The following is a 21,571-nucleotide window of genomic DNA, read 5'->3' as shown; positions in this document are numbered from 1 at the left end:
TAAAGTTAACTAACTCCCCTGCCAAGAAATGGGCTCTTCCATTTTCCTCACATGATTATCTAGGCACTTTCACTTTTCCATATATAGGAGCAGCTCAGGGACTGACAGATCAGGCTAGGTAGGGATACAGACTTCAGGCACATGCATACTCCTTGCGTGTGTACACAGGTGCAAGCACATGCTCACTTCACACACTGAAATTCAAGTTAGTGTAAGAGGTAATAAGTGAAGACAGCAATAGTCGTGCTGATAAAAAACCTTCTCCTTTAAGAGAAGGCACTAAAGTTAGAACTCTTCAACCACTTTCTAATAATCCATCAGGAAAAGCATCACAGTCATGAATGGGCCAGTGGATGGTTTATGTGATTACACGCTGGATGATGAAGGGGCTTTCATGTTCACATCGGAGTCGGTGGGAGAGGGACATCCAGGTAAGAAACCAGCTCTGGCAAATGTTTAAAAAGAATAATATGTTCATTTAAAAAGTTGTAAAAGCCTGAATTCATCTACTATTAATCTTATTATGGAAGTTATTTGTAACAGAGCGCTTTTTACTTTATTTCTATTGGACCTTGTCCATATAGACTATAGAACCGCTATACCTAGGGTGCTTCCAGCGGGAGTTTACGTACTTTTGCTGGGTGTGTGTTACACTGAGGAGGGCAGTAGGGTTTATGGTTGCTGCTCCTTTCTTTTCATCTGAATATCTTTCAGTATTACTGTGGGGACAGTACTATCTCTCTGATAGACTCGAGTTTCACATATGGATAAGAACGCATAGCTTGCTTCTCAAGTTCCGTATCTTTAGGAGCCTTGTGAAACTGTCCTGCATATATGCTATGCTCTAAAACTGTCACCCACGACAGGAATATCTCTAAGCAGGCTGTTTTAAAGCCTTTAAAAATCAATGGTCCCAGCAGCTGTACATGGCAAAGTTGCTGATTTCCCACCCCCCCATACCATTATCTGATGCAATATATGGAATTGCTTAAGCAAATAGTGGACAGTTATTTGCTAAACTTTCTGTATGGTCAGCAGAGCTTAGTTTGATTTTATTGAAAACAAATGTTCATCCGCCATAAACATGTACCTTATGTCAACAGCAAGTGTCCCCCCAAATGAGGCCAGGGGACAATAGACTGTTTGATGTCCTGAAAAGTGTATTTATTTTTAAAAGCCAATTTGGCATGCTGCACCTTTTGCTATAATAAGGCTTTTTCAGGTCTGTACTTGTGCTATGTGAATAAATCACAAATGGGTGGAATGGCATAGCAGAGAATCAAAAGGTCACAAATGAGAATTTTGTGTCTATAATTCTGATACTCTTCTATAATATTAACTTATTACTGCACATCAAATCCATGGCTGATGCAATTGAGTCCATCTCTGTCAATGTCAAGGCAGCTACATCAGGTTAAGCCAGTTGGGGTTCTTTCTGATGTAACACAATCAGAAAATGACAACCCCATTCGGTCCCTGGGACATAGGTCCCATCTCAAATTTCTATATAATTACATTCAGCGTCTGTAGCGCAGTGTAGTTTCATAGGAAAGATGACATTCTACAATATGGTAGTTTTAAATGGATGATTGTATTTCCAAAGATGACAGGTCAGAATTTATGCTCCTCTAATCATTATTGTTAATCCCATGGGTCAATAATAGATAAGTCTCAGAACAGGGGGAGTTCAGCTGAGTCCCCAGGTTTAGCTTTGCCCCTTGGTTTCCTTCCTTTACTGATTCTCTCTTTGTCTTGTTTCCTGTTTTAAAATTTGGCCTATTTTTTACTTCTTCTTCACATTCCCTTCTTTATCTCCAAAAACTCTATTGGCCCTTAGCAGGCCTTCTTGTAAGCCCCATGAACATTATTTCCATCCTGCACTGAAGTACTGGGCAGGCCTTTGGGAAAGGATGTTATCACTTGTCAGGTTCGTGTGCATCCTCCCGTGGGCAGAGGGTACCAGATCTCTGGGGCGGGGAAATGCGGAGTGGCCGCCTGAGAGGCTTGTTGTAGAGGGAGTGGAAAGCTGGAATTTACTCGGATGTGTTCAAGACTGTGATGCTCATACTTCGTTAAGCAGCCTAGGTTTTCACATAGGGTACTGAAAACCCAGATGCTTATGATGAAGGAAAGATGCAGATTTTCCAGGTCAGGGGAGGTCAGATTGACAGTAAGTAACTCTGGGTGCTCCTGCAAATTCTTGTTCCTGAACACAGCCCAGCAATAGGTCTTAATGGTCTCAGCAATAGCTCTGGTTTCTGACAGCAGTGCTCACCCTTACATCCTAGGCAACCCCCCCTTTCCCTGTCTGCGGTTTTACATGAGAGGTGTATATATGCCATTAGGTTTTATCACCTGGGAAAATCTTGGCTATTTCCTTAAAATGGGGCCAAGGCTGTAGCTGAGCTTCTGACATTGTCAGTAGCACTAGAATTTTAGGGTGAGATTTGAGTTCCTCTCTTTGCTACCAAGCGGGTAATTTGTGTGTTCTTGATTATTTCTCTTCTGTATGTGATAGTACAGTTTTGCCAGAGGGCATTATGTGAAGTAAAGATCCTGAAGCAGATCTTTGTCTGGTGGAAATGTGAATCGTTCTGATTACGTTAGCTGGGGATTGAATACTTTAAGGGAGACCTCCTTCTTAATAAACAAAGCAGGAGCGATTACATACGCATTTATTTGGGTATACAGGGAGCAGCCATGTACCTGTGCAATGCCTAAGAGCTGCGTATTGCCAAGAAGCCCAGATTACATAGAAGCAAGTGGTAGCTGGCAATAATTAACGTGCAGGTATTGTAGAAGAGTCTGTTTATCCCATCTTCTCAGTCCAAATTCTCCAAAATCACTTGGGTGTGAAATTTGGGACTTCCTTCCAGGTCTTTAATCGTGGCATTTAGTGGGGTAAATTCCAAATTCTCTGAAGACTTAACACATGACTTCTTTATTTCAATATAAGAAAAGCACGTAGATAGCAGCATGGGGAGAGAAAGTTTGGTATTTTTTTTTTTCTTCAGATAGTGTTGTCACTGCTCCATTTTGCTTTGTCCAGTAGTGTCTGTCCATGGTGCACAATGGTTTCACTGTGCTTTGAAAGGCATTGTGTGTTTCTCTGACCCACAATGTCTTACAGGTGCCAAACCACTTAGGATTAATTCCTTCTCCTATCTGGTGTGACTTCAGGTGGAATTGCCCGCAAACAGAATGTCATTCAGTTTTCCAGTAAGTATCAAGGAATCTTTTTAAAGGTATAAGAGAAAACATCTGCCAAAACCACCCTCAGATATTTAGATTTTCAACCTTAACATATGTTTATCTTCTGGATATTCACGGAAAAAAATCGCAAAAGAAAAAAAACCCAACTGAACAAACAGAAAATGCAGATCTTCCCAGCAAGTTGATGCTTGCATGTCTCATATCTAACATTATATATACTTAACAATATCTAACTTCATATATACTTAACAGTATACATAATACTTCAGCAAACGGTGTATTGAACAAAGAGAACAGATGTACAAGATATTTAAACAGTGTAGTGTTAATATTGAAGTACTACTGCCGTTATCACCTAGCACTCCTCAAGAGTCTTTTAAATAGGAAAAATGTAAACCAGCGCAATTCAGCTATTCAGGCTTTCTAGTGAAACATTTTTTGGTGGAAAATTTTTTGATGAAGTACTTATGATAAGTATCTGCATTTCTTCACTGTTTTAATTTTTTACCAGAAAACTCAGAATTGCTCAGTTTATCGTATTTAGAAAATATAATTTCATATTCTAGTTTTAAATTATTTTTTCTGTTGATATAATTAATGTATCTGATTTTTATTTTGATGATCACAGGTTTTTAAGAAAACCAACCTTACCTTTTGAAGTTTTCAGTGGTTATTATATTTACTACCCCATCAAAGCTAGGAGTGTGGTTGTACCTGTTTGTTGTACTTTGAAGGGTGGAGCTTTTTTGAATTACATTTTCAGTTGTTACTACTGTTCAAAGATTTTTCTGTGTGTGTGTGAGGTGAATCCCTGAAACCGAATTCTTGGGGAGATCCTGAGAACTTGCAGATGTCGTGGCTTGTGTTGGGCTCTTACATAGTCTAGCTTCAACTAACAAACTTACATATAGCTATCTGGAAAACTGTGAAGTTCCTTCGAATTATTGGAGATCACTTCTGTTGTTGAATGCTTCGTTTGCTTCGTAATTTGACAACTGGCCATTTGAGTAGGGTTTCTCATCAGCTCCCCTAGACTCATTCATTCCTTGTATAGTTAGCAAGAGCTGCTTTACGGCTAATTGACATCTCTGCCATAAGGCTGGGTCTGTGGGATGTTTGGATTTAATGAAAAGAATTTGTGGTTATCTAATACTTTCCTGCTCAGTTAAGAAATCCTCAGCGTGGACATCCCTTTTGCAGTATTTGTCCTATTGGATAGTAATTTGCTATATGAAGGTATGCATGAACTGAATTCTTACCTATTACATCTTTTTTTTTTAGACGATAAAGCCTCACTACAAGTTGTCCATTACACTCTCCCCATTTCCAAAAAAGAAGGAATGAAAAAAAGGAAGGAAATAATGGACAAACCTATCTTATCACATTTAGCAACTAATAAAAGAAATGTGTCGTTTGAGATGAGAAATTCAAAGAACAGAATGAAGGGTGCACAAAGCCTGCTAAGCATTGCTAAAAATAGAATGCCTGGTTTTATTTTACACCAGAGACCTTTACTAATAGGCATGCCTTTAATTTAATGCATTATTCAGCCAATCATTCAGCTAGATTTCTCTTTCCAGGCTGGATAGATATATCTGTGGCTGTATTCGGATCTAGTTGCACTAGAGCTGCTGGGTGTTGCACCAACAACATGAATTGTCAAACTGATTTGTCTCAGCCTATTTTAATCTAAAAGTGTGCTATTGGTATAGCAGATTGAATTATTCTAATTTATTATTTTAATTTATTAAATTCTCACATAGATTTTAAAGACCAGAAGGGACCTTTGATATATAATCTGGTCATACGTTCATACTCGGGTAATAATATTTCATGCAGTAATTCTAAACGTGCTTGTAGATGATGGTTGAAATTCATTCATACCTGTTAAAAAGATACCCAATTTTCATCTAGAGGTTTGAAGGAACAAGGAGTCCTGCATACCTCAAAATGAATGGTTTCAATGGCTCTCACCCTTTTAAGATTTTCATTTTTGAATCTTTACCTGTGTCTCTAATTTTCAGCTATCAACTGTAGTTACATTATTGTCCATCAGACAAAACCTTTTCTCTCAGCATATTACTTTTGAGTTCTTAGAGACTGTGATTCCAATGCCTATAGAGATTTCCTCTGGTAGGTCACCTTTCCTTCAGGCTTTCAAAACTAGATTGAGCTTGATTGATTTCATCTTGTAAGATGAATCTTTTCTGATTTGGGGCCATTCTTGTCAGTCTGCCCTAAGCCTTCCCACTGCTTTGTAATGCCACCTTTGGAACACCACCACCAGAATCTAGCATTTCTGTAGCAGTCTCACTAATGCTATTGTATGGAGATAACTTAATTTCTATGGATGACTGTTAATCTGATTCTCTGTCGTGATCTTCTTGGAGTAACAGTTTTGTAAGATGAATTCTCCCCTTCTGTAAATGTGGACTGTGCTTTTTGTTCGTGAGTGTTTGCCGTGTTATTTCTCTGAGAGGGAAGCAAAAGAGCTGCCTTTCCATCTACCAATATCCTTGAAATTCGGTAGGTACTAATGATACAGTTCATGCAAAAAAAACCAAACCCAAAACCATGAAAACATCCTATTAAATCTTCACTTATTGATTTCACTACCTAGTAAGGCTAATGCTTCCTTAAGATATTTCATGAAAATTTTAGTTTATAAATTAATTTCAACCACAGCATGCAAAACCAGCATAAGGTTCTTTGTACCAGGTAGGTGCCATGAGGAGAGATGAGGATGAATTAGGCATATGGAATTGCCTGCACTCTTCTTGAATGTTTTGGAAAGAAGGCATATAATACCCTTGTATGTGCCATATAGGGAACTTAGACAAACATGGGACACTGGCATCTAATGCAGGTGGGACATGCTTCATGTGGAGCAAGGACAGGGATAGAGGTTGTTCCTGGCATAGAAACTCTGGACATTGAAATAAAGACTACCAAGCAGTCCCAGTCACTAGGAGTTTACTGCAGGGCATTGAACCTGCACTAAGAAGGTCATCCTATACCAGTTGCTTTGTTGTCCCATGCAGGTAATAAAAAAAATTACATATATTCATTAATATGTTTTGGATTTTCTGCTTGAAAATATGGCTATATTTCCTTATAAAAATGGAAACTTTGAAGAGAGCAAGCAGAGATGCATTTTAATAACTTCTGCTACCTTTGTCCCCAGTCTTGCTAAACAAGGTTCATTTGGACTTCTAACTGAATTGCAAGAATGGTGTCTGATTCCTGTTCGGTAATAATTGTCCCAATTTAATAATCCACGCACAGCTCTTGCAAGACCGACATTTCCAATGCAGCCTACATTGGCTAGTTGTCTTTTGTGTTGAAGGGGTTAATATGGGAGGTAAGAGCGTCAGGATCACATTGGTTCTCTAGTCTGATTTGTCTCTCTTAGCTAAAGGTACACCATCCTCATGAAAATAAATGAGAAACTAGTTTGACTTGAGGTTTTAAATGTATTAAGTCTCTAATGACATACTGTTACAAAACATTGCTTTCCAACACATGGTGCTGCAAATGGCAAGGCGGGAGATTATTTTGCCACACAGCATGTTGTGGCAACATCTAAACATAGTATGCAATACTACACTTTTTTGAACAAGAATACAATCAAAATATGAGAAAAAAATACCATTTTCATGTGGAAGGCATTGTTATGGGTGCTGCCTTTTAGATTAGCTACATTATTTGATAAAGATTCATTATTTATTAGAATGGTAGGAAAAGAAAGATAGAAAAAGAGAAAAGATTATGATGGTAAACCTCAGCTGAAACCTTTGTATATGGGATGTAACTGAAGATAAACTCAAGATTTACCTCAGGCAAACTGCTTGGTGACCCCTTCTTGCTTTCTGCATGTGCTGCTCGCCCCCCTGCCTTAGGCGGGTTGCAGTGAGTATTGAGAGGTTTGCATTGCAGGGTAGTAGGAAGCAGTGAAAAGCAGCGAAGGTGAAACAGGCACTTGACTCTGAGCTGCGCATTATCTGTACTAGTTTAAACACTTTCTCAGGTTTTACCAGCAGTGCTGGTCCAGTGCATTCTAACTTTCTGCTGGGGAGATGGAAGCTGCTGGTGGAATATGACCTTGTTAGAATGCTGCTGATGTGGAGTGTGTGCTGTATTGGCTCGTGGTGTTGGCGAAGGAGAAGGCTGGGAATAAAGCCTCTTAGCCTCTCGGGCCTCTCAGGTAAATCTATGCATAACATACTTGTTTCACACTTAGGTGCAGAAAACTACAGATAAAGTTATAGTCAGTATTAGTTTACAGCAGTAAATGAATTCCCCGTTGCATCTACTGACTTTGATTGCAGGATGTTCCATGTTTTTCTACTTAGTTAACTTTAAATACTCCAGTACTAAGCAATAAAAGAATTCCTTGCTGAAATGCCTACCCATTCAAAGAAACACAAACAGTCCATGTTTTGATTTGAGTGCTATGGTTTTGAATCACAACTTTGATGTCTTTCAGATAAAATCTGTGATCAAATCAGCGATGCTGTACTAGACGCCCATCTCAAGCAGGACCCAAATGCCAAGGTTGCTTGTGGTAAGTTCTTTGCTGCTTTGCTTTAAGTCAGCACCCAGTCACCGTTCTTTTTTAATGATGTTTGCAGAGAACATGCTGCTATCATTTGCTAACTCATTTTGCTCTCAAAAAATTAAGTAAGAATTACAGTCTTCAAGTAAAGGAGAGATGAGAAGAAACGAAGTTTCGATAAAGCCTAAGCAGGCTGTAGAAGGGTAGGATAGTTTATTTTGTGTGTGGACTGAATTTTCCTGGGAGAAACAGATTTGGCTTCATTACAGTGGGTTTTTGAAAGAATATTTGAATGTTTTGTTGAAAAGCTCATTTGCTGTATTTAATAAGGTATTAATTTTTCAGTCCAAGTGCCCATAACTACTGGTTTGAAAAAAAATCTCTTCAGAAAGAGTTGTACCATCAGCTCTCAGGTTTTTAGCCCAGTTCGTGTATTAGGTAACTAAACCCCATCTTCAGATTCTTCCTCCTGGGACTGGAGGCAAGTTTTCCAAATAGTTGATCCCTTCTGAGTTTTATTTAGCCTCAGTATCTATCTTAGAGTGACGAAGTGGATTTAGAAATCACGGCTTAGTGCTGTATTTCCCTAAAATCTGTGCATATTGCTGAATCAGGTTCAGTGTTTTGACTTTCCCATTTGTAAATTGGACATATTGGTCTTTTCCTTACCGTCAGGCAGACAGTGGATATGAAAAGAATTTGTTGTAGAAGGAGCTAATAATACTAAAAATATGGGTAGAAAGGACTTACACTGTATATAGCTAGTAGTTCTCTCAAAATCACTATCATCACAAACATAGTTATTTGCCTTAGTGGGCTGGGTTATTCTGCTGTTGTAATCCTGTTTTCATCTCTCATTTCAGAGACAGTATGTAAGACAGGAATGGTGTTGCTCTGTGGTGAGATCACATCTCGTGCTATTGTGGATTATCAACGAGTTGTCCGAGATGCAATTAGACATATTGGCTATGATGACTCAGCTAAAGGTTGGTGGAAAAACTCATGAAATCCTTGAAGGGCAAGCGATAGGCAACTACAACCCAAGTCTGGCACCACTTCCATACACGGGCTTTAGCAAGCCTGATAAAAACTGAATATCCTCTGTCAAAGCTGCTTACATGACACTACGTGATACACTTTTTGGCTTTGTCCCAGTAAGCAGAAAAACTGAAAGGCACTAGGCAGAATATACTTTGAACTGTAGTATTAGGCCAGGATACTTAACGGCAACTTGAGCCACAGAACCTACCACTCCTTCAAACCTGCGAGAACTTTAATCTTAGTTACCCATTTGGGGAGCCGATCGATGCATCTGGATGTGAAAGTGAGGGAAGAAGAAACCTAGTTAATTTTGTTGTACCATTATATATTTGTATTGTGGTAGCACCTAGAATTCCCAGGCGTAAAGCGGATTCTCACTGTGCAAGGTACTCACTTAGCTCTGAACAACTCCTACGCTGAGGAGTCTGCAGTCCAAATCCAGTTTGTGTAACGTACAAATGATAAAAAAAGACACATTAAACTTTCTGGTTTGCCATGTATCTGTTTATACATTACAAATATTCCACTGTTACAGTGAAGTGTATCTTTCAAGAGCATTTGGTTAAAAAAAGTTTTTTCCTGCAGGCCTTTAATTGCTATTGAATTTGCAGGGAAATTGTGGTGGGAGAATATTATAGGAGCACATCTGCAAGTTACCTCTACTGTCACGTAACAGCAGTGCTTTCAGAAAATGCTGGCAAATGTAGTAGGTCATAAATCTCCTTCTTATCCTAACTGCCAAAAATTATAAAGGAAGATGCAACGACCCATAAAAAACAATTTCTATGCAGAAGTAAAACAAAAAGTTAAAACAAACAATTGCACGCAGAAATACAATTTTCTTTTCCACATAGCCTACTTGAAAGAGGGTGAAGAGCATTCTCCAAGTGGATCATATGCATATGGATGTGTATGGATGTTGTATTGGCTGAACGTGAGTTTGGCCGGCAGCTGCCAGTAGCTACAGTTCTAGGAAAGGCTGAATTTGGAGAGTAGCAAGTTACTATTAATACACCTAGGAACAGGTGGAAAATTTTGCCACAATCTTCTCTAAGTCTTTCTATTTCTCTTTAAAAGCTTCCTTTTAGTCTTTCAAAGTAATGTAAATAAATTCCCACTTCCAAATATGTTGTGAGACTTGAATCTGGGGTTTTTTTTCCCCTCTGTCTGTAGCTCTCGCATGAACTCTCATAAGAGGTTTAGGTCTAGATGCTGCTTTACAAATAATGTATCAGAGCGCAGAGCCTTCAGCTGCTCAAAACATCAGCGCCTAGGAATTTATGTAGAGGTTTTTAATACTATTTATTTGGGAGAGGCTCATTATTTACTTTCTTTTAGAGACTACTTTTCTGCAGTTAACAATTCATAATCTGAATTGGCTTGGCACAGGGTACCAGTGCAAGAGAAAACAAGCAGTAACAAGCAATAAAGGCAACCCTGTATACCCCACCTCCTCCCAGAAAAGGTTTCAAGTGTTGTATTGACAAAAAAACCCCACCCAAACCCAACAACCTAAAAATAAGTTAAGTTTTGAGTTCTGAATGCAGTACCCTTCAGAATGAAAATTTTGTCATATGGTTTTCCATGTTACTTAATTGTGACAGAAAAAGCTAATTTACCGCTATTCTTTTCTCCAAATAGGCTTTGACTACAAGACTTGTAATGTTTTAGTGGCACTCGAACAGCAGTCACCTGATATTGCTCAGGGTGTTCATCTACACAGGAATGAAGAGGATGTTGGTGCCGGAGATCAGGTAGACCTAACCACATCAAAACTATCAAAGCTGTCTGAATGGAAAAAGTTTATCCCATTTTATTGCCCTATTTTCTAAATCAAAACCCATGTGAAGAGTTCCATGTTTCCATCTTGGCTACCCCAGAATAGCAAACATATTTTTTTATTAAAACAGTTAGAAATCCATAGAGGACAGACTTTTGCCCAGTATTTGTCATAGCACTCCATGCAAATCAGGAACGCTCTGTCAGTTTGTAGTAGCCGAGGATGTGTCCTTTAGAACTTAGCAAGTTTTTTGCATATGTATTTCATGTTTCTGTTGAGTAGCTTTAGATTCATTAGACCATTCATCTTGCAGCCAGGCTTGTCCTGTAAGATGGAATAAACAAAGGATTTTTTCACTTTCACTGAGCACTTGAGATTTTACACAGCAAAAAATTAGGCGCTGTTTCAACTGTCTTCAGCATTAGTACAATGAAGGCAAATACACCAGAGTACTTTTCGTTCTCATTTATTTCCCAGAGGCAGCTATTGTAATAGGTGTTCCACATAATTAAGACTGTCCAAGCTGCATTTCTATGAGCTAAATAACACATGTAGATAATTATGGTATGTTCCCAAGAGAAAGATGCTACCATAAAAACTCCATAATCTGACTGATGCCAATATGAGTGAGTTTAACATTTACTGTTGTTGTCATTAGTAGTAATATCTAGTTTATAACAATACTGTCGAGAATCATAAGTGGAGATATCAGAGTCTAGGAGCCAAGCTAATATTGTTCAAAAAGCCCTTGAGGACTAAATTAAAATGCTTTTATGCTGTCATGGGGACATAATACTACGTAAGATGAAAAGATATCTGACTTTATTTGGCATTTTGATGGCCTCAAAAGTATCAAATGGTATCAAAGTACCTTCCTGTCTTTTTTTTTTTTTTTTTTTTTATTACAACATACAATGGATGAGGAGAAAGAAAATGCTGCTAACGCTATTTAACAAATGATAATCTGGTGCAGGGAACATGGCTGAAAAGCAGTAGAAGCTGTGACTAGAAGCATGTGGCATTGAAAATCTGAGGCAGGTGCCTTAAACTGTTGAATGGTATGTCCTTCATGGAGCATTCACATCCCATTCCCCTGAAATTTCAGATGCCAGTTGCAGTAAAAGTGTGTCTGTACTTGTACATAAAAGCCTCTACAGCGTTTCCAAGCTAATTATAACACCTTTCCCACGACAGAATAGTTCTGAAATTATTTTGTTCCAACAGGTTGAGAGGTTTTTTTTATGAAAGAACCAGATTTTTTCACAGAAACTTCTCCATTTTTGTCCAGGTTTCCAGCTCAACGTGTAAACCTTCAGGCTTTCAGTGAAAAATTCTAGGAATGTGGTTTGTTTCTCATTACACCGTAACATGTTGGAGCCTGATCTGAGTTTAGGCTTCTTGCACTGCAATGTAAGACAGTAAAAAATAAACCTGAGGGTACTGTTTACTCTTTGCTTCAGATGAAATCTCGCCGCCTTTGGTTGTAGTGCTTTCAACAGTGATTGAAGTATGTCTTCTCCTCCTGTAGGGTTTGATGTTTGGTTATGCAACAGATGAGACAGAAGAATGTATGCCTCTAACAATTATTCTTGCTCATAAACTGAATGCCAGGTTAGCAGAGCTGAGGCGTAATGGAGAACTTCCTTGGCTGAGGCCTGACTCTAAGACACAGGTAAATACTGCTATGGATAGTCCAAATAGTTGAAAGCTAACACTGTTCCTTTCCATAAATCTTAAGTATATTTAAAGACAGCAATTGATGTTGTTCAGAGTATCAGAATAACGTACAAGTAGCAGATAACACATTTCCACTGCTTGCGATACTGTCTCCTTGAGTGTTGGCAGGTGGTTAACCTGTATCAGAGTGCTAGGAGCACTGAACCACCTACTGGTGAAGAAACATTTAACCCTTCAGACCTAAATGGTCTGTTTTCATTGAAAAGGTGACAGGAGATCCAAAGGATTTTTTTATACGTAGGGATTTGGGTTGGCCTTTTTGAAGATATGCTGAGAATATAAATTTCTGAGGCTTGGGAGTTTCACTGGAAATCCCAACCAAAAGACAACATTTTGGACAATTACATAGAAAATCAGATTGTCCATATTGAGTCTTTTTATTTTTTTTTTCTCAGCACAGCAAAAATGAAGAATGAGAAAATAGGCTTCATTTCTCATACCTTGGCAACAATGTGCGCAGTAATTGTTGTAATGTCAGCATTGACATTTTGGTATAAATTTCCTCTTAGAATAGCACAGCACGACATTTGATGTAGACCAGTAATAAGTTTTATAGCAACTTTGTTCTTTTTCTTCCTCCTTCTCCTGGTTCTATCCAGGTCACAGTTCAGTACATCCAGGAGAATGGAGCAGTCATCCCAGTGCGTGTTCACACCATTGTGATATCTGTGCAGCATGATGAAACCATTTCGCTGGAGAATATGCGCAGGACCCTGAAGGATCGCGTGATCCAAGCTGTTGTCCCTGCAAAATACTTGGATGAGAAAACTATTTATCACCTTCAGCCTAGTGGACGTTTTGTTATTGGAGGGCCTCAGGTTCGTGTTGTATTATTTTGGGGCTTTTATCAGCTTGCCTTTGTCATTGGGTGTCTGTCTTTAAAGAAATGTTCGGCTCTTTGGCATGTCTGTCCTAGGGTGTAAGAAGCAAGCTGCCTAGTGCAGTTATGTATAGATATAGATATAAAACTGCAGTTATGTATGGGAGAAGCAGCCAGGTTTTCATGTGCTGTATGCCAAAGTAACCTCTGAGGCATGGTTATGTCATGCATCCTGTCACTAGGCAGGCAAGTTGAGCTGAATCTTTCATTGCATGTGGAATGTACAGCCCAGCTCTGGCTTTCCTCACACCCTCAAGCCCAGCACCAAGTGAGACACGCAGACCTTTCTCATGGAGAGCGGTCCTTACAGAGATACGGACAAGAGACACTTCTCTTACAGTGAACCTGGTTTTCAGATCTGTAGTCTCACGTTCCGCCTGGCGCCAGTGAGAGCTGAAGATGCTGGTCTGCTCTGATAGGCTTCTCCTGGTGGGAAAATAAATGTTGCTTTTGCTTTATCTAGGCAATGCAGAAGCTGGGATATATAATTTGATCCTGCACTCAACAGAAGTCAGGCAGAACTTCCACGCTCTGCAGGAGCAGGACTTTTGAGATTTAGTTTTCAAAAACAAATTCATCTTTCCCAATGTTTTAGTCTTCAGTTCCCTTCAGAACTATCACAGCAAAGTTTCAAAGCTCCTTCCTGAAATTAGGTCCAGTTCATTTACTGGAATTTGCCAGAATTATTCCGAAGGTGCTGTGACTTTTTTACGTTAGTGCAGTGGAACAAGTTGGAAGGTGTTGAGATCAATCGTTATAATAATGATTACACAAAAAAATGTGGGCTTGTGTAGTTGGTAGTTGAATCGGTTGCATTGCTGTAATTTTGTGTATCATTGACATCCTAGACTATGGACAATGGAGAGGCAAACTTGAACTGTAACTTTGGAGCAAGTGAACCAATGCAGCCGTCATAGCTACTTACAAAAAGAAGGCTACACATATGAAAACTTTCAGGTGTGCACCGATTTGCACCCATTTAAAAATGTAATGTAATTACGTTTGGTAAGCCAGCCGGGAATACCTTTTCTACACTTGTGGTGGAACTGTATTGCTTGTGTTTGCACATGCAAACACAGGCACATTGCAGTGTCTGCTTGCAGCTTTTTAAACCTGGGATAAGTTTACTTAGTATGGGTCAATCTCCCTGTGTGTCCATGGCCTTACAACTGCTATCATCACTTACGCAATTTACAATAGCATTGCAGCAACCAGAAAATAACTATTTCTTTCCTTGTCTTTTACATCTTGAACTTTCTGATTACTTTTCATGAGGGTATTACTCAGTTTTATTTTTAACAATTCTAGCTATAGAAGGCTGTCTTAATCACCAGTTCAGTTCACCTAAGGGAGACATGTGTATTTAGCTTGGGATTTTCACCTTACATTTTTGATCTTGGTGGTACCTTGAATTCTGGCTGTGGCAAAATTAGTCATTTTGCTGCTGTCACCATTTTCCCAACAGCAACACCCGCTGGTATTGTGAGAACATTACAGTCATTGCAAAACTGACTTCCACACACTTTACAAATGCATTTGTGCTCTTTCAGCACCTTTAAAGTGGGATGGGGGTGGGGTTGGGGGGTTGGGTTTTTTTCCTTTCACCTGTCCATTTCTCTTCCTCCCACTCAGTTCTGCAGTTCTGTTAGCACACCAGGTGTCCTTAGTGCAACTGTCTGTGCTATCACAAATTAAGGTTTGCGAGAATCCCAGGAGGACAGGATCCTTTAGGCAAGGTCAGCTATCTGCCATTCAGGCTTACACCTCACTGCTTTCTTAGCAGATTGGAACAAACAGTGCCAAAGGTTTTCTTCTGTGTATGTGCACAGTCTTTCTAAGAAAAACTTTGACTCCTCACTTGTGTTTGCCATGCAAACATTCCAGCAGTTGAATTTTACTGACATGATATTCTGTAGACAAAGAATTCCAAACTTGCCTGCACAGGTGGAGACTGAATTTCAAATTTGACTTGTTTCCATTTACATCAGAAAGCTTAAGCATTTAGTAAATTGAGGGGTCAGACAGTTAACCAGGTAGTGATCATCTAACCAAGATAAAATGAAAATATCAAGTACTTGTGAGAAGCAATCAGGATAGCTGTGTGGCAGTTAGAAGGTTATCTGCATCCTTTATTTAATATTTTAGAATATTCACCTCTAAGTATCTGTTCTTAGAAAGAAATAATCCTTCTTTCCCAATTACGTATAATTGCCTACTACTCCATACCTGTTGGGTATAGTTTAAATTAGACTATAAATATTTTGGAGTTGAAAATGTGTTTTTTAGGACATATTTGCATGACAGTCTCTGTAATGGTATTGTACGGGAAGTGTTGGGTGCCAGCCTCTGTGTAATGGTGTACATAAGGTAGCACTGACATACCTTTCAATAGTAAATACAAAAAGACATCTGCTCTTTAATAGTCACACAACTTCTGATTTTGGCCAAAAGATGTCAAAGCCTGATTTTATTTATTTCTTTTTCTAACAGTGTAAAATCTCTCAGTGGTCCCTCTATAGCACATAGCTTGTTGGCAATATTCTGTATTCAGTTTGGATGTGGTAGATAGGTCACTTCAAAGCCAAAGTTGCCATATTGCCTGGAACATTGACTTTTGAAACAGGCAGCATGCTCTGGCTATCTGAGTGTAAGCCTGTTTGCTTGATTACCAAACACAGTTTGTGAATGGCTTGTTTTACAAATCTGGCTTTAAAGAACATTTATAGCCACTGTTGTAGCTCGGTGAGACAAGTTCATTCCTTCCACTACCTCACATCAATCCATATGTGGTGAACTTACCTGTTGTTGTAGTCTTCAGGAGGAGGCATAGCCTTGCACGAGACTTGCAATAAGATGGATTGCAAAACCAGACAAATTCTTTTACTGATTCAGGGTGATGCTGGTGTTACTGGTCGAAAGATCATTGTGGATACCTACGGTGGCTGGGGAGCCCACGGAGGAGGTGCCTTTTCTGGCAAAGACTATACGAAGGTCGACCGATCAGCTGCGTACGCGGCCCGTTGGGTGGCCAAGTCTCTTGTGAAAGCTGGGCTCTGTCGCCGCGTTCTGGTGCAGGTATGGTTTGCTATGAATGTGGCTTGTCTCAGAAAGGTTTTTCCTTTTCAGCTTTGAATACACATCATACAAGACATTGTAGTAGAAGCAGTCTTGGTGATGGCTTGGGGTTGAAGGAAGGAAGACCTTGATGTGCTTGGTTCAAGGCCACTGCAATATCACTAATAGCCTATCAGCTTCTTGAAGGTGGAATTTTTCATTTAGCTTTCATTTTATGGTCTGTTTTTCTGGACTTTTAGTGAGCCCTCAGCCCTGTGACGCGTACTGTCATGGAAATGATCATGGGATGATTGGTTAACAGGAAAGAAAGTTATCCTGAGACCTCAGCATTTTCCAAGTTTTCTCTTTTTTCTAGAAATACAGATTGAGCAAGTATGGAAGTGGAGGAGAGGCCTTAGTTTTCCTAAAACGATTCATGAATGAATGCTTTCTTCTTTGGCGTACTGTTGCCCTTTGAGGTGTGGTGTTTATTTGCTAACGATGGTGTCTTTTTTGCCATAGGTTTCTTATGCCATTGGGGTTGCTCATCCACTGTCCATTTCACTGTTCACTTACGGAACTTCCCAAAAAACAGAGAAAGAGCTGCTGGACATTGTGCACAAAAACTTTGATCTTCGGCCTGGAGTCATTGTCAGGTACAGAAACACATAAAAAGGAAAACATCGTGGTGATGACATCCTAGAAACGGTTTCTTACAAAGCCATTAGATGTTACAATGTAAGAGTCAGCCTCTTGAACTGACATGAGATTGTTCCATGCAGTACAAAAGAGACTTTCCCTCATTCTGTCATTCTGTCAGACTTCACCGTTGATACTTTTTACAGATCTACCAGTGTGCCATATCTTTTAGGATAACAAACGTACTTTTCAAGTTTCATATGAAGCATATACTTTCAACATTTGGCCTTATATAGTATGTGGAATTCAAATAAAATAAAACAACTTTTGTATTCCAAGAATTTTAAGTTATTTTGCTGTGAAAAAAAGATATGTTTTGCTTTACAAAAGGAATTGAAGGTTATTTCATCTTCTCCCTTTAAAGTTGGTACTTCTCAATAATAGAGACTTCTCCTGTAGCCCTAAAGTACTTCACATTTAAGTTTTGTTGTCATTTTTATGGTTCTCCATTGGAGAAGTTCGCTGGTATGCTTATATATCCAGAATATGCTTGCTTAACTAAGGATGTGAAATAGGTATCAGTGTCAGGATTTTAATGTAATTATCATGAAATATCTCAATGTGAATATTTTTCTCTTCTTTTTATTACACACACAGGGATTTGGACCTAAAAAAGCCCATTTACCAGAAGACTGCATGTTATGGTCACTTTGGAAGAAATGAATTCTCATGGGAGGTGCCTAAAAAACTTGTGTTTTGACACTAGCAGTCACCCTTTAAAAACAAAAAGGAAAAGTCCATTAATGATGAGGATGCTTCCAAAAATAAAATTTGACAGCTTTGTATTCAAGAAAAGGAATTTTAGATTTTAAATGGAAGGAAAGAAAAGGATATTTTCTTGGAAATTGATTTTTTTTTTTTAACCCTCAGTGTCTTTCGTCATCTACGATATAAAGGACAGAGTCTGTTTTTTTAATCAGCGTAAGAAAACAAAATACAGTTTACTTTTTATTGCTGCTCTGTTGGTTCTTTTTATAAAGGTGAAGTATGACTCAGGTACGCAAACCAGTGGCTGAACCTCAAACCTTTCATGGGCAAAAGCAAAGACAACTTTCCCAACTCTGACTAAAGATCAGCAGATCTCTTGCTTCTAATCAGACAACAGGAAATTCTGGGGTCCAATTTCCTTACTGGAGTTAGCATTGCATACAGCTGGGGGTTGCTTTGAGGGGAGAAGGCTGAACACCACATAACTGTATCTCAGCCTCTTTTATAGAAGATGTTAACATATATGTAATATTTAAATCACCTTCACTGCGTATGTGCTGTTACTGTTGTGTTTCAATTACCTGTTCCCCCATAAAACAACAATCATAGAATAAAAAGCTTTTTCCTACCATGTATGTAAAGGTGCCTCTTTTTCTAGTTGGTTTTTGATGTTGTAGGAAAACGGTCCATCTGAACTCAGCCTTTTATACTCTTGTAGGATTTTAGTTTACCAACATAACTGAATTTTATTAGATTTTGGAATTGTGATCTGAATTTATCTTTCACTACATGTGATTGCTATTTAGTCCTTGTGTGTAATAGAAACTTGGTGAAAAGCATTCTCTCAAAATTTTTGCTGCCAGGTGTTAGGTTTATTGCATGGCTTTCTAGGTTTGGTGTAGTTTTGGAATAAAATAAAGAGCATAGAAGTAACTACCATGTCTACCTTGGCCTCAGCAGGGCTTGTGACGCTGTCTGCCATACCACCGCTGTGGGTGAGCTCAGGGAGCGCGGGTCAGATGAGCGGGCGGTGAGGTGGGCCGAGGACTGGCCGGAGGGCAGAGCTCAGGGGGCCGTGGTCAGCGGCGCAGGGCCCAGCTGGAGGCCTGTGGCTCGCGGTGCTGCCAGGGTCAGCGCTGGGCCCAGTCCTGTTCCACTTCTCCACCGGTGCCCTGGGCGAGGGGCAGCGGGTGCCTCAGCAAGGCTGAGGAGGCCGGGCGGGGGGAGCGGCGGGTGCACCCGAAGGCTGCGCGGCCGTTCAGCGAGACTGGGCCGGCTGGAGAGCTGGGTGTGGAGGGACCCGATGGAGTTCCACCAAGGCAAGTGTAGGGTCCTGCCCCTGGGGGGGAACAGCCCCACCGCCAGTACGGGCTGGGGCTGAGCTGCTGGGGGGCAGCTCTGCGGAGAGGGACCTGGCAGTGCTGCTGGGCAGCCAGTTGCCCCCGAGCCAGCAGTGTGCCCTGGTGGCCGAGGAGGCCAATGGTGCCCTGGGGGCATTAGGGGCAGCGGGGCCAGCAGGCCCAGGGAGGTGATCCTCACCCTCTGCTCTGCCCCGGCGAGGCCACAGCTGGAGCGCTGGCTCCGGTGCTGGGCTCCCCAGTTCAGGAGAGACTGGGAACTGCTGGGGCGGGTCCAGCGGAGGCTGCGAAGGTGGTGAGGGGGCTGGAGCATCTCCCTGGGGAGGAAAGGCTGAGGGAGCTGGGCCTGTTTAGCCTGGAGAGGAGAAGGCCGAGGGGGGATCTATATTCTCGATGTCTGCAAATACCTTAAGGGCCAGAAGGACCCTTACGTATGTCATTTTAAATGATAAACAAATACTTGTCAGAAGGATGGGCCGGGCTCTTTTCAGCGGTGCCCAGCGACGGGACGAGGGGCGACGGGCACAGGCTGCACCACAGGCGGTTCCTTCTGAGTATGGGGAAGAACTTCTTTCCCCTGAGGGTGACGGAGCCCTGGAACAGGCTGCCCAGAGAGGCTGTGGGGTCTCCTTCTCTGGAGACACTCAAGCCCGCCTGGACACCACCCTGTGCAGCCTGCTCCAGGTGAGCCTGCTTTGGCAGGGGGGTGGGCTAGATGATCTCCAGAGGTCCCTTCCAGCCCTGACCATGCTGTGATTCTGTGAACTGCAAAACATCCATATATATATATATAGCATGAGGTTAAATTAGTCCCTCACTGAAGAACAAGCCGCTAGGTGGCTGTGTCCCCCACAGCTGGGGGAGCAAGTCTGTGCGGAGCGGTGGCCCTGTCCGTGCCCGGGCTGAGCTAAGTGTGGGTGCTGGTACCCTGTCACCCCTGCTGGAGATGGTGACAGCCTTCCGTCTGACAGATCAGGGTGGCCGGTGTGCACGGTGGTTTGGGTAGGGTCTAGGCTGAGAACAAGGACGTTTCTGTACTCGTGTGGTGTATTGTCCTGCAAAGTGACAAACTACTTTTTGCAAAGGACTGCGGATTAAGCCCAGGTTTGTTTAAATTGGGAGGTTTAACCCACGAGGCTATCCTGGCTTTGTGGTTTCAGCAGCAGACTGTTAAATCTGCCACACTGGACAAATGTTGCCATCCCCTGCTTCTGTCCTAACTAAATTCCTTCGTACAGTGTCTCCCAAACCGGTGTTGCTGTGGAAAGAGGGTCATTAAAGAAAAGCTGCCATTCATCCTCTTCAGGTATGTCACAGACACAACTTTTATCTGTTCAAGCCAGAAGTTGCTCCATTTTATTAATTATGCTAATGTTTTATATGTCCTGTATAAGTTGAGATGAACAAGTAGTGGGTTTCTGTGTCGCTCCTGATCTCCCAAGGACTTACAGTATGAATCAGTGGCCCTTGTTGGGCACCTGGATACATTTTGGCAGGAAAATATCTTAAAGCACAGCTGCGTCTTAAAGAATGTATTGGCAAAAATTTCCCAGCCACTATTTTCCCAGCTGTATATTGCTCATCTCACAAGGAAGAAGATTGTTGTGTGTGTCAGCCTCAAAAATCTAAACCATTTGGAGCCAGGTCCTGTTGGTCTGCCTAGAAATACAAACCTCGGCCTGTGTTATTAACTTGTTTTGTTAATGAACTTTTGCTGATCAGTAATGTATACAAAGACATTTTACTAATAATAAGGAAGTCGCCATTCAGGCTGCCACAGAGCTGGTTTGTGGAAGTGTTACAGTCCTACATGGACCTGTTTATCAAGATGTCCCTGAGATGGCCTAAGGCAGCATGTCTTTGTGGATGTGATGGAGACGTTGCAGTTGGCTTCACTACAGAATCTCCTGGTCATAATGTGTTGTACTACCACTAGCAGAAGCAAGCGGATGAAGAATAAATGAAAAGAAACCTGAAAAAGGGCTGTTTAAATAAATGTGTTGCATAAGGTAACATGAAAGCAGAACATCCCTGTCTCAGCAAAAGCAAACATCTGCAGAGAAGACAAGCAGTTCTGCTCTGGCGGTGACGATACCAACCACTAAAGGGTTTGTTGGAGGGGGAGGGTGTGTGTCTCACTGGCTGGGCGGGCAGGTGAGCTCAGCGCAGAGGCTGGAGGGGTGACAGGCTGTTGGTTGAATGATCACAACTCTGAAACCTGCATTTTACAGATCGACTCGGTCACACCCCTAACCATGAGCATTATCGGGGTAACTGGATTAATCTGCTAGTAAATGTATAGGGTAGAAATAACGGAACTTTTGTGGTAATTTTGCTAGTTATGAGCTTCTCCCACAAATGGATATAAGCATATGAGGTTCATGGCTCAATTAAAAATATATATCTGTATTTAATAACCCAGAAGCTGGAAGCTGGAAATGTAACGGCTCTCGCTACCAAGTAGCTAAGCTCTGGATGCTACAGAGTATAGAGCATATCCCCTTGGTCGAAAGCGGTTGAACCATCTTTCGATGTTCTGAGCTTTC

General features: G+C 40.9%; 1 protein-coding gene across 2 annotated transcripts; it reads left to right on the top strand.

Annotated features, from left to right (window-relative positions):
- Positions 1-53: 53 nt before the first annotated feature.
- MAT1A (methionine adenosyltransferase 1A) lies at positions 54-18,600 on the top strand. Of its 2 annotated transcripts, XM_027795501.2 has the most exons (10): positions 121-431; positions 3,181-3,219; positions 7,700-7,777; positions 8,632-8,754; positions 10,451-10,563; positions 12,118-12,261; positions 12,926-13,144; positions 16,099-16,281; positions 16,783-16,916; positions 17,557-18,600. In XM_027795501.2, exons 1-10 carry the CDS (start codon positions 338-340, stop codon positions 17,657-17,659), a joined length of 1,230 nt encoding a protein of 409 aa, XP_027651302.1. In that variant the 5' UTR covers positions 121-337; the 3' UTR covers positions 17,660-18,600. The 2 variants fall into 2 exon arrangements, with proteins under 2 accessions (XP_005243624.1, XP_027651302.1); XM_005243567.4 differs by lacking the exon at positions 3,181-3,219 and having other exon boundaries at positions 54-431.
- Positions 18,601-21,571: the final 2,971 nt, after the last annotated feature.

Source organism: Falco peregrinus, chromosome 1 (genome assembly GCF_023634155.1).
Source record: "Falco peregrinus isolate bFalPer1 chromosome 1, bFalPer1.pri, whole genome shotgun sequence".
Taxonomy (NCBI): domain Eukaryota; kingdom Metazoa; phylum Chordata; class Aves; order Falconiformes; family Falconidae; genus Falco; species Falco peregrinus.
The sequence above is the reverse complement of the archived record's forward strand: the minus strand, read 5'-3'. Positions and strand labels throughout refer to the sequence as shown.